Below are 12894 nucleotides of genomic sequence, written 5' to 3'. Positions count from 1 at the left end.
AGGTACACTCATTCGTTGCTGGTGGGACTGCAAATTGTGCAGCCACTATGGAAAGCAGTATGGAGATTCCTCAGAAAACTTGGGAATGGAACTACCATTTGACCCAGTTATCCCACTCCTTGGTTATACTCAAGGGACTTAAAATCAGCATACTACAGTGATGCGGCCACATCAATATTTATAGCAGCTCAATTCACAATAGCTAGCCAATCTAGATGTCTTTCAGCAGATGAATGGATACAGTAAATGTGGTAAATATTCACAATGGAATATTACTCAGCCATAAAAAAGAATGAAATTGTGGCATTTGCCACTAAGTGGATGGAACTGGAGACTATCATGCTAAGTGAAATATGTCAGTCCCCACAAACCAAAGGCCAAATGTTCTCACTGATATGAGGATGCTGGCTCAAATAGGTGGGGGTGGGAGAGGGAGCGGGGAGGTTCACTGGATTGAACAGGCAGAGTCAGGGGAAGAGAGGGGGATGGAAATGGGAAAGACAGTAGAATGAATTGGTCATAACTTTCATTTGTTCATATATGAATACACGACCCGTATTACAGCCACATTAATGTTTATAGCAGCATAGTTCACGATAGCCAAGCTATGGCACCAGCCTAGGTGCCCTTCAACAGATGAATGGATAAAGAAAATGCAGTACATATACACGATGAAATATTACTCAGCCATAAAAAAGAATGAAATTATGGCATTTGCCTGTAAATGGATGGAACTGGAGACTATCATGCTAAGTGAAATAAACCAATCCCCTAAAACCAAAGGCTGAATGTTCTGTCTGATATGTGGATGCTAACCCACAATAATGGTGTGGGGGGTGAGAACAGAAATTTATTAGATTAGACAAAGGGGAATGAAGGGAAGGGGAACAGAGGAAAGACAGTGGAATGAATCTGACACAATTTTCCTATAACAATCACAAACTACCCTTTTTAAATGGAATATCAGGAGAGAATCAAGGTGAATGTTTGCACTGAACATCCATCTTTAGCTAGAAGTCTACAAGAGGAGATTTGTCCTTCATTTACATCCCTGTGAACTTTAATAGTTGCTTTGGCCAGGATTGCGCATTGACAATGATTTCAACAGCGGTGCACTTTAATTGTGTGGTCTAGAATGGTGGAGAGAACCCTTTCCTTGGAACTAGGAGTCTTTGTTTCTGGTCTTGGTTTGTGTTACCTTTCTACTGAAGTGATATGATTCTGTTTAAGACTATTTATCTCTCATATAAATTAGATAAGGTGAATCCCACTCCACCCCGGGGCATGCAACGTGAAATCTTTTTTCCTATCCCTGATGTTGAGACCTTTTGCTTCTAGAATTGAAGATAAGCCACACCCTAGTTATCCTCTGGGCCTTCCAAAAGCCTGCCTTTCATTTGGTGACTGTGGGTGTTGCTCACTGGGTTGGAAACCCCACGTTTGTATGAGGCCTGTTTTCCAGAGCATAGCTTACCTTTCCTGGCAGCCTTTCTTGTAAGTAGTCATTTCTATCTTGCACTGAATGTGTGTTGCACAAAGATGATAAGGTAATTTCTAAAGAAGTAGCATTTGCATGCCAACAGTTTCACAGGAAAACAAAATAGAGTAGTAGAATCTTAATATGGAATAAGACCAACCACCTTAGAGCCAAAGAGAAGAAGAGCTTTTCTCTGAGTACTCAGGACACTCATTAGTTAAGGGGTTCATGACTTAACTGCTTATTGAGAGGCTACTGAAAGTACCAACAGAGGTAAAAAGAAATGCAAGATCCCAGTTTCTTCATTTAAGATAGTGATGCTCAATCCTACTTGTATATAACATCCTGAGATCTAGGGCTCACCCAAGACCCAGTGAAGGTAAAAAAGGAGGGTGAGGAGTGGAGCCAGGACATCAATATTTAAAAACCAAAACCAAAACACTCTTTAGGTGATTCTGGTGTACCCTTAGATACTTTTGGGAGCCTAATAGCTAGTTGAAAAATTAAAATACGTATTGTTAGTCGGCTTTTCGTTGATGTGACCAAAATACCCGACTAGAACAACTTAGAGGAAAGGTTTGCTTTGGCTCACATTTTCAGAGGTCTCAATCCTTGCAAGGCTGATTCCATTGCTGTGCGCCTAAATGGGTAGAACATCATGATGTGAGAACACAGCTTCCAGGAAGGAGAAAGGGGCGGGGTTAGGGACATCTGTAGACCAAGGCCACATGCCCAGTCACCTACTTCCTCCAGCCGTGCCTCACCTGCCTACAGTTACCACCCAGTAGTCCATTCAACTCTCAGTGGTTAATTCAGCAAAATCCACTGATGAGGTCAGAGCCCCAATCATTGCCTAAAGTCTGCACCTCTGAACCTTGCTGTATTAGAACCATGATTCCAACACATGAGCTTTTGGGGACACTCCACATTCAAACCACAACATGTACATTAATTACTACAGACATGAAAGAATATGATGCACTCTATGATGAGTGAGAGGTGACTGGTACAGGAATTGGAAGGTATTGAATCAATCAGAGTCATCAGGAAGGGCTACATCGAGGAGTCAAGTTTTGAGTTGGTAGAATTTTCATAGATGGAGAGAGCGGAGTCAGGAGAATTTTCTAGGTTAGGAAATGAATGCTGCAAGAGGAGTCCGTAGGTATTAACTGACTATTTTGACTGAAGTGTGGCTTGTTTGGGGAAGAGTGGAAGTAAAGATTAGATGTCAGGTTGCAGCCATATTGTGGACAATCTCCAGTGTCTGACTAAGGAGTTTTGTTTATCCTACAGGTGTTGGAGAGACAGTGAGGATTTCTGAAATGGCATGATGAATCTTTGAAGACGGCTTCAACGGGAATACGGGGTATGTTGTTTGAATGAAATAAGGCAAGAGTCTGGGGAAAGGAAGGCCGGTGGGGCAGCTGCTGTCATGGTTGAGATGTGAGGATGAAATGCTCTGAGTGAGGAAAACAGCAGTAGAGTGTAACAGCGATTCACATTTGTGTAGGATTTCATAATAAGTTTTTTCCCCACATCTCATTTTAAACTCACATTAACCTTGTGGTATTTCCCTCCATACTTTATAAATGAAGCACCTGATTTTCAGAGGTTAAGCTATTGTAAAGTAACCTTAAAAAACCCTGAAGAGCCTGATTAGATGGATGGCCATTTGGTGGAAGAGAGTTATCAGATTGGAGGGGAGGATGATGGAGTCCCTCAGTAGTCACTGGCTCTGCTATCAAGTAGGCACGTAGTGCTCTTCATGTGACTCCTTTTTCCTCAATACAATTACTTCTTGAAAGGGTGCATTGGAGACAAGGGGAGAAAAGACTGTCATTAATTCAGTTTATCTCAAATAAAGATCTTTGGGCCTTTTCTGAGTATCTTTAGGCCTTCAGATTTAAATTTTGTTGATTATTATAGGATATGGCGTAGGTATGGACAATATTGAGAGATGGACTCCCTTATAAAGGACTGAGGATCTTCTTATCCAGGTGGACTCGGTTTAGCTGTGATTGAGTGGGTTTCCTTTCTTTTATGATTGAGGCAGGAGCCATAGGGAGGGGAATGGTGGAGTATGGTAGTGTAGTCACCTAGTCACTATGGCCCTGGTGACTAGGGTGCTGGGTGGAGCTTCCACCCTTCTCAGAGTGTGAATTGATTTACCACTGTGTGCGATTCATTTTGTTCAAGAGCCTGTGATGTTTATGTGGTCCTCTGTTTTATGTCCTAACATCTTGAGACAATTCAGCGCCAGCCTAAACAAACACTTACATAATGAAATGAATTTGCCATCTGAGATTTTTGTTCCTTGCAATCAAATCGAAGAAGAGTGTGCTAGAGAGCCAAGGGATGCTGGGGAAAACAAAAGAGGGAGTCATCCTTATGGGGAACCTGGGTTAGTTTTTCTTATGAAATGACTGGGCAGGGTGGAGAGTGGGGTAGGAGATGAGGCTGAGCCTTTTTGCCCTGGTTATTCTCAATCCAGGCTCAGAGAATAACATTCATGGGTTCAGCGAGGGTGAGGGAAAGCCTATATTGGTAATCTGAAATGGCAACATCCTTGTGTAATTAAAATGTCACATTTTCACTGTTTATTTTCTCACGTTAGAATACTGGGATCTTCAATGGCAGCAGAAGGAGTGATCAGAAGACCGAGATGAATTTTAACAGTATTCTAGAAGAGATTCTTATTAAAAGGTCCCAGCAGAAAAAGAAGACATCACCCTTAAACTACAAAGAGAGACTTTTTGTACTTACGAAGTCCATGTTAACCTATTATGAGGGCCGAGCGGAGGTAGGAGACCATCACAGCAATATGTTGCCGATTTCCGTGTCGATATGACTTGTTATACTGCTCTGCTCTCTAGTCTTATGGCATGAGCAGTGGGATGATGAAGTTAAGGTTATGAGTTGTTTTCATTTGAATGTGAAAGCTGAAATTTAGCATGTGAATAGAAATTACATGTCTGTTATATTAAATATAGACCCGTGACATATTGATGCTCATTTTATATCAAACTACTGAACAAATGGGCCAGAGAAAGTAAATTCCTCTATCAATTTTAGATCCTTATGGATTAATTATCTATATTGTGCACTATTTCCCACAAACCACCATATTATGTATCAAAGTCTTTCTTAGCAAACATGTACTCTGTGTCCTTTGCTTCATAATAATGTTGCTTCATCATTAAATAGAAGCTACTTAAAACTGGTTAGTGATTTGGTGGTCCCAACATGTTCCTGAAGTTGACCTAAAGCAGAAATGTTCAGCTCTTTTCCTGATAAGCAGCTACTGCCAAGTTCCTATGACAGGAGCAGGGAGGGGCAGCTAAGAAACCGGGCCAGGGAGCACGTGCTCCAGGAAGGCTGTGCTCACCAACCCCCTGGCTTTTCCGTTTGCTTCTGCTTCTGTTTCCACCTCTGGATGGCGTGCGTGAATGAGTAGTCATCAGCCCACTTTTTGGCTCTTGACATGTTGGGAATGGCATTTTCTAGTACTGCCAAGGTCCTCTCTGCTAGAAATATTTTTGGGTTCTAGGGAGTGGCTGGGGACTGGGTTTCTTCTTGGTTGGCCACATGCTGCTGTGCGCTTGGTTATAGTGGGCACTTGATGATCCTCATGTTTGGTTTTGGTTCTGCTTATTTCCTAGAGTACCATCCTCAGAAGTTGATTGACTTGTTCTGTTTTCGTTTTACTCCCACTGATTTCTCTATGGCTGGGTTCCCCCAGTTCAGACAGAATTGCGTTGTTGCTCATAAATGGTCTTCGACTCTGTTGAATTCTGCTGTGGCTTGTCATTGCGAGATTATTCAGTTTCACATAGACCGTAGTCTCTTAACCCTAAATCCCCAAAATGCTAAAATCCAAAACCTCAAAAACTCTTATTTGCAAAAGCATGCCTTAGTGGAAGCCAGATTTTGTCTATATCCTATTCATCGTGAATATTTGTGTGTGTGCATACAGAAATGTGAATGTGTTTGCGTGGGACTGTCTCAGTCCCTGTGTTATGTAATGTGTGGTACGTGTGCTATGTTACATTTATTAAATCTGAAAAATTCAGAAATCCAAAAATGTTTCAGATAAGGATTATTACCAGAAATATGAATCACTTTAAAATATAAACCAGATTTTTAAGGGAAACATTTACACGTTTTTGCTGTGTGGTAAAGATTTGTTATAATTTGAATCTTATATAGTAAATTTAAGGAGAAAATAGAAGCGTAGCAGTGAATGTGGTAAATGTGGTTCTTTTCTAGCTACAAAGCCTCAGAAACCTATATTATCTGCTTAGAAATATGCCTGATAGTATTAAAATACATTGTAATTGTTAATTTACTTTGAAGATGATTGCTTTATAGTTGTCCCTTTGTATTTGTGGGGGATTGGTTCCAGGCACCTGCCTCTGATACCCAAATCTTCAGGTGCTCAAACACCTTCTATAAAAAAAGAGTAGGTGCCTATAACCTACACACATCCTGATATATGTTAAATCATCTCCAGACTTACTCATAATACCTAATACAATGTATGCTTTGTTAATAGTTGTTATACTGTATTGTTTAGGGAATAATGACATGAAAAAAAATAAAGTCAGTACATGGTCAGTGGAGATGTAGCCTTTTTCCCCTGGATATTTTTTGTGTGTGCTCAGTCACATCTGTGGATGTGGCTCCTGCAGATGTGGAGGGCTGACTGAATGAAGTTGAAAGTGCACTCCTTGCTTTGTCTGAAGCACGGTGATTCCTCTTACTTAGATCCCAGCCTTAGCTGCAGTGAGAACCAGAAAGGACAGAACGAGGTGGTGTCCTACATGTGAAATCCTACTTTAAACACCTCAGGTCAGATTCCTTCTCCTTCCTGATCGCTGCTGAGTGGTCCAGAGATCCTAGTGCCATTGGCTTAATTCCTGCCTTACCTTTCACTCTTCTGGAACTACTGGGCACTTCCATCCTCCTGTTTCTTTCCTCCTAGCCTGACATTCATTGGTGACCTATTGCTCGAAGTGGTTGCGGAGTTGTTTGTTTCTCACAGTTAAAAATAAATAGCTGTCAATATTTTTAAAATTAAGAATTTTAAGATAAGAGTCTTAATTCTTGAAATAACATTAATTCTGACTATTCTGGGCTAATTGTCACATGATGGCTTTCAGTCTGTCTTCTGGGTGAGCTCATAGCACCTCACTACTATATTTCTTTCCCACTTGGGTGAATGTGCTCAGTTCTCTGATTTCCGGTGACAATCTTCTGGTTTTCATCTCCCTAGCATTAGAAGTGATGATTCAAAAAGTGCTGTGAGGTGGGTACTGCATGAGAATCAGGAGGAGTTGTAAAAATAATATTTTGTTAAAGATGTAAGACTCTACAAGTGAATTTGAAAAAACTTGTAAGCTATTTGGGGTTAAAATAAATAGCCTAGAGATGTTTAAGTGGTTCATAGTTGTCCTGTTTTTTTTTTTAACCAGGAGGCAGGCTGTTGATCCAGTAGCTATGATTCCTAGGTCTTCATAGCAATCAAGTGGTTACTAGTATTATGTTAAAACTCTTAGTCAATCATAATGGCAAACAGACATCCACCCCATCCTTATTCTCTGGACCCCATCTCTTTCAACATGGTGACAAGAAGCTGTTATGAAATGCTTCTAATAGGCATACTGCCTGTTGTGCTTTTGGAAGTATACTGAGAAATTCTGTTCTGGATGACAAGATATTTCCTGAAAATCTGTGTTCCAGTGACTACATTGGGTCATTCTTCAGTTTGTCCTCCTTTCTTTTCTGGTGGTTATTTCATTAGTCCTGTGTTTCCATACATTGAAATGAACTGAAAAAAGATCTTCCTGACAGCTGTTGTTTGATCTTACTCATAAAAACACAGATCAAAGGGTCATGGAGTTTTCGCAAGTGATGTTGCTTTGTAATTGTGCAACTAAATGACCCATGGGATAGGCCATTTGATGTTCCATTGGAGGTTCCATGTAATACTGAGACGGAAACCAGGGAGGAGCAGGACTGGAGTTTTATCGGGAAAAAGACCAACTGGATAAAGATGAGAAAAAAAAAAGTAGAGAGATTTCTATATGTTGACTTGCTGAATAAAATAAATTTCAAGTAGTATGTAAACTGACCACCGTTATTTGCTAGGAAATTAGGATACTTTTTTTTTTTTTGTATCAGGGATTGAACCCAGGAGAGCTTAAACACTGAGCCACATCCCCACCCTTTTTATTTATTATTTTGAGATAGGGTGTAGCCAAGTTGCTTAGAACCTTCCTAAGTTGCTGAGGCTGGCTTTGAACTTGCGGTCCTCCTGCCTCAGCTTCCTGAGCTGCCACAATTACAGGCCTGTGCCACTATACCCAGGAGGAATTTTTATAATTGGACTTTGATGGTCTTAGTTTGGTTGGTTTGTTGTCTGTAATACTGCCCCAGTATAGACTCTGGCAAGTAGTTTAGAATATCAAAGGAATAGGTTGACTAGTAGTATCAGGCATTCTACCTCACAATGTTGATTCGTTATGAGGACTCCTAGGTCCTAATATTTAGTCCTACTCAGCTACGATTTATTATAGTGAAGGATGCAAAGCAAAATCGGCAAAGTGAACAGGAACATGGGACCTAATGCAAGCATCCGATTGTCTTTTCCTGATAGAGTAACAAAGGATGTGCATTTCTGTCCAGCGTTGAATTCTGACAATTATAAGATCTTTTCCGAGGAAGTTTATTAGAGGCTTAGTGCCCAAGTGTTTTGGGGGACTGGTCACATAGACACCCTCTGCATAGAATATATAGAATATACCAAAACTATAGACTCCGGAAAGAAAGTAGATGTCCAACATAAATCCTATTCTTGTACTCTTGAGGCACAGTGAGAACACACTTATCAGTATTGGCAATAGTGGGACCCTGCCAAAGTCCAAGTTGCCAGATACCAACTTCAGCTGTTATATTAACTGTTTCCTGCACATTAGTTATAAAAGTGATACGACTTATTAAACACTAACTATAAGCCAGCTGCAGTGCTAAGTATTTGACATATAATTTCCTTTATTTCTCTAAGCAATGCTATATTAAGTCTTTTTAGACTTTATTTGAAAATAAGGGACTGAGGCATAGAAAAGTTAAAAACTTGCATAACATACACCAAACAAAAAAATTACATACACATGTAAGAAATTGCAGGGCTATTCTTTAAAGCCTATCTTTGAAACCACCTTGATATTCCAGGGAAAATTGGGGGTGGGTGGTTATTACAGCTCTCTAGAATATAGATAACATTTTATTTTATTTTTTTTATTGGTTATTCAAAACATTACAAAGCTCATGACATATCATCTTTCATACATTTGATTCAAGTGGGTTATGAACTCCCATTTTTGCCCCAAATACAAGTTGCAGAATCACATCGGTTACACATCCACATTTTTACATAATACCATATTAATGACTGTTGTATTCTGCTGCCTTTCCTATCCCCTGCTATCCCCCCTCCCCTTCCCTCTCATCTTCCCTCTCTACCCCATCTGCTGTTGTTTAATTCTCTCCCTAGATAACATTTTATTTTAAAACTTTTGAGAATAGTTTTATTTATTACTTTCATTATGACTTTTTTTTTTTTTGGTACCAGGGATTGAACTCAGGGACACTCAACCATTGAGCCACATCCCCAACTCTATTTTGTATTTTATTTAGAGACAGGGTCTCACTAAGTTGTTTAGTGCCTTGCTTTTGCTGAGGCTGGCTTTGAACTCATGATCCTCCTGTCTCAGCCTCCCGAGCTGCTGGAATTACAGGCGTGTGCTACTGTGCCCAGCTTCGTTATGACTTTTTAAAACTTTCTTTTTTTGTATAGGAAAAGTTAATATCAAACAGGTCTTTTGTCCTTTTTCTACTTCTAATTGGATGTTCTAAGATAATCTTCTTCACTCTGTATAGTTTAAATATTCCTTTCATATATATGTATATATAGTTATTCAACTCCAAAACACATCTGATCTGCTACCAAATCTATATATGTGTATATGTGTGTGTATGTGTGTGTGTGTGTGTGTATATATACTGTCTCTTATACACATCTNATATATATATATATATATATATATATGCTTATCTATATATATAAAAGGAGATACATTATGGGAATTGGCTCACATGATTGTGGAGGCTGAGAAATTCTAAGAGTTGTATGCTGTTTGCAAACTGGTGACCCTGAAAAGCCAGTGATATATTAATTCAAATCCAAAGGCCACAGTCAGGGAACCAATGATGGAAATCCCAGGGCAAGAGCAGAAACTGATGGGAGGGGGTGTCCCAACTCCATAAATGAGGGAGGAGAAAGGCATAAATTCCTCTTTCTTTTACCGTTTGTTCTGTTTAGGATCAGAGGATGACCACACATTGAGGAGAGCTGTCTAATAGTCCATCAATTCAGATGCTACTCTCATATGCAAACACCCTCATAGACATACTGAAAAACAGTGATTAATCTGGGAACCTTATAGCCCATTCAAGTTAACACATAAAATTAAGCATCACTTTGAAAATTCTCTTTCCTTCTGTTGCAGTTTATTACAGTCCCCAATTCCATCTTTTAGGTGGATTACTACCTTATCTGGTTCATTTCTTGGATTATCATCTTTGATCCATCCAGACGTCAGAGGGATATTCAAAAGCTATAGATTCTCTATGATCATGTTAAAATGCCTTAACTTGGAAAACAGAGTGTTTTATGCAGTTTTTCCTCTCTTTCATCTCCCTCCATTCTCAGCTATCTTTTGTTGTGTTGTTGTTGTTGCTAACTTGTAAGTGCTCTTTCACATTTTGCCTTTGCTAACATTGCCCAGTCTGCTCCCAGTGACATATTTCTCTGCCTGTGTGCCAGGATCCAACTATCTACACACTATTATCTATTAACACCCTGGAAATCCCTCATATTTCTGTAGGGTCGCCTGGTCATATTAGGGTTGTTTTCTTGACCAGTTCCAGGAACCTGGAAGCTCTCAACCATGCAGAGATGAAAGTCTACCAAGGCTCTGAAATGATCTGATATTACTCTCTTAGTTGTATTCTTGGATTAGGTGGATGTCCAAGTGGGAACCCCAAACTTACAGGGCCCTCCTGAAGTTTTGTATCTTTCAGTAGTTTCTTAAATTTTGGGGAGTTAATGTGGGGTGGAAAAAAATAGTTCCTTTTACTTCAGGGTAGTTGGAAGCATTAGCATCAGACTTTAGAGGTTGCCAGGAAGTTCACCAGTTTGTAAAAAGTGGTGTAGCTCTCAATACCATAGTGCCTTCTCTCTGAGAGTTATATTCTAAGACCCCCAGTGGATGCCTGAAAGCATGGCTAGCACCAGATCCTATACATATTTTTTCTCTATATAAATACTTACAGTAAAGTTTAATTTATAAATTATGCTTTAATTTAGTGATTAATAACTAATAGTAAAATAGAACAATTATAAGAATAAATAATAAAATTGCCAGTATCGCTACTATTGCCTCAGGGAACATTATTAAGTAAAATAAGTGTTACTTGAACACAAGCACTGTGATGCTGTTACTGTGGATCTGGTACCCAAGTTGCCTGCTAATTGACTAATGGACCGGTAGTGTTGGACACAGGATGATTCATGTACTCGGTGGGATAGAGTAAGACAGCTTAAGATCTCATCACATTACTGAGAATGGCATGAAACTTAAAACTTATGAGTTTTTTTTTTCCTGGAATTTTCATGTAATATTTTTGGATCGTGGTTAATAGCAGGTAACTGAGATCTCAGAAAGCAAAACTGTGACTGAGGGACACTGTAGTCCATGGACAGTACTTTGATTAATGTGTGACACGACTTTTTCTGGCTCTAAAAAATCTCAACTGTATTATCCCATGAAAACTCATTTTCTCATTGGCACTTAATCCTCCTTATTTCTGAAATAACGTAGCATGAACTTCCTTTTAATGTCTCAATTTCTTCCATCTCTTCTCCCATTTCTGATTTATACCTGTCTTCTTATTCTACTCTCTTGGATCCAACCTTTCTTATCCTTTATCACTCAAAAAGGCTAAGATACCATGTTTCAAATCCAAGGATCTGACTTATCGCTTTAATTTTTCAGGTTGTCTATCTTCATTTAATAAATTAATACTCACTTTTTTCTTAGGAAGCTGAAGTCTATGTAAGGTAGATGAGGGGAGCAATACCATTCCCTTCATCCACACTCCTGATATTTTTTGGTAACTTTAAACTTTGTATAGTTTCAAGCATATAGAAAATTTACAATAAGAGCATACAGAACTTTTAAGTAATGATTCTGTTTTTTTTCACCATAATTGTTTGAGAGTTAAGTTGCAGACATTGCCTCCTCCCCTTTTACAACTAAATAGGTCATTGTGTGTTGTCTGAGTACAAGGACATTCTCTTTTATAACCACAATTCAATGATCAATATCGAGATGTTTAATCTCAGTCCATAGTCAAATTACATTTGTGGTCCCCCTTTATAGCTCTTTTCCAACCTCCTTCCTTATCTACCCCCAAGTTTGGGATCTAATTCATGATCACACATTGCATTTAGTTAGTCAAGAAATAAAGTTTTTTAAATGTTCATGGTGAGAGGAAGAGAAATATGTGGAAGTGTGCTCTTCTTTGTTCTATATTATAAAATGCCAACTATATTGTGAACCCTAGTGATTGCATGTGAGAGTCTCCAAACATGAAATCTGACTTAAAAATTGTTCAGTGTCCTCTATTTTCTTACTCTTTTTCTCATGTGTATCATTAAAGACTGAAGATCCCCTTCCCAACAAAAAATTATTTTAGCATGATCCACTAGGATGAGTAAAATTCACTAATTTACTAATCTCTCACCTCCTCACTTTTTAGTTTCAACTTTTTCTTTTGTATTAAAACAGTTGTTAGGTACATATGGCTTTTTATGGAGAACAGTATATTATATGTAATCCTTTAATACAAGAGAAGTTTACTCAAAGGTTTGATTCTCCTGCAACTTAAAAGTAGAATCAATAAAAATATTCTTTTTTTTCTTTTTTTATTGATTTTATTATTTTTTTAATATACAACAAAAGTGGAATGCATAATTTTTATTACACATAGAGCACAATTTTTCATATCTCTGTATATAAAGTATGTTCATGCCAATTTATGCCTTTATACATGTACTTTGTTATTTTTTTGCATTACAATTCTTTTTTTAAATTTTTTTTATTGTTGGTTGTTCAAAACATTACATAGTTCTTGATATATCATATTTCACACTTTGATTCAAGTGGGTTATGAACTCCCATTTTTACCCCGTATACAAATTGCAGAATCACATCAGTTACACATCCATTGATTTACATATTGCCATACTAGTGTCTGTTGTATTTTGCTGCCTTTCCTATCCTCTACTATCCCCC

At 38.6% G+C, this 12894-nt stretch overlaps 1 protein-coding gene across 2 annotated transcripts in view; it reads left to right on the top strand.

The window, feature by feature from the left end:
* The window catches only part of Tec (tec protein tyrosine kinase), a 109657-nt gene that overhangs the window by 29783 nt on the left and 66980 nt on the right, over positions 1-12894 (top strand). For both annotated transcript variants that reach the window (XM_048784435.1, XM_015482083.2), the window contains 2 exons: positions 2771-2843; positions 4092-4277. In XM_048784435.1, the coding sequence (XP_048640392.1) occupies positions 4140-4277 (138 nt within the window). In that variant the 5' untranslated portion in view covers positions 2771-2843; positions 4092-4139. The remainder of the gene's footprint in view (positions 1-2770; positions 2844-4091; positions 4278-12894) is intronic.

This window comes from Marmota marmota, unplaced genomic scaffold (genome assembly GCF_001458135.2).
Source record: "Marmota marmota marmota unplaced genomic scaffold, marMar, whole genome shotgun sequence".
Taxonomy (NCBI): domain Eukaryota; kingdom Metazoa; phylum Chordata; class Mammalia; order Rodentia; family Sciuridae; genus Marmota; species Marmota marmota.
This window is presented reverse-complemented; position numbering and strand designations above follow the sequence as displayed.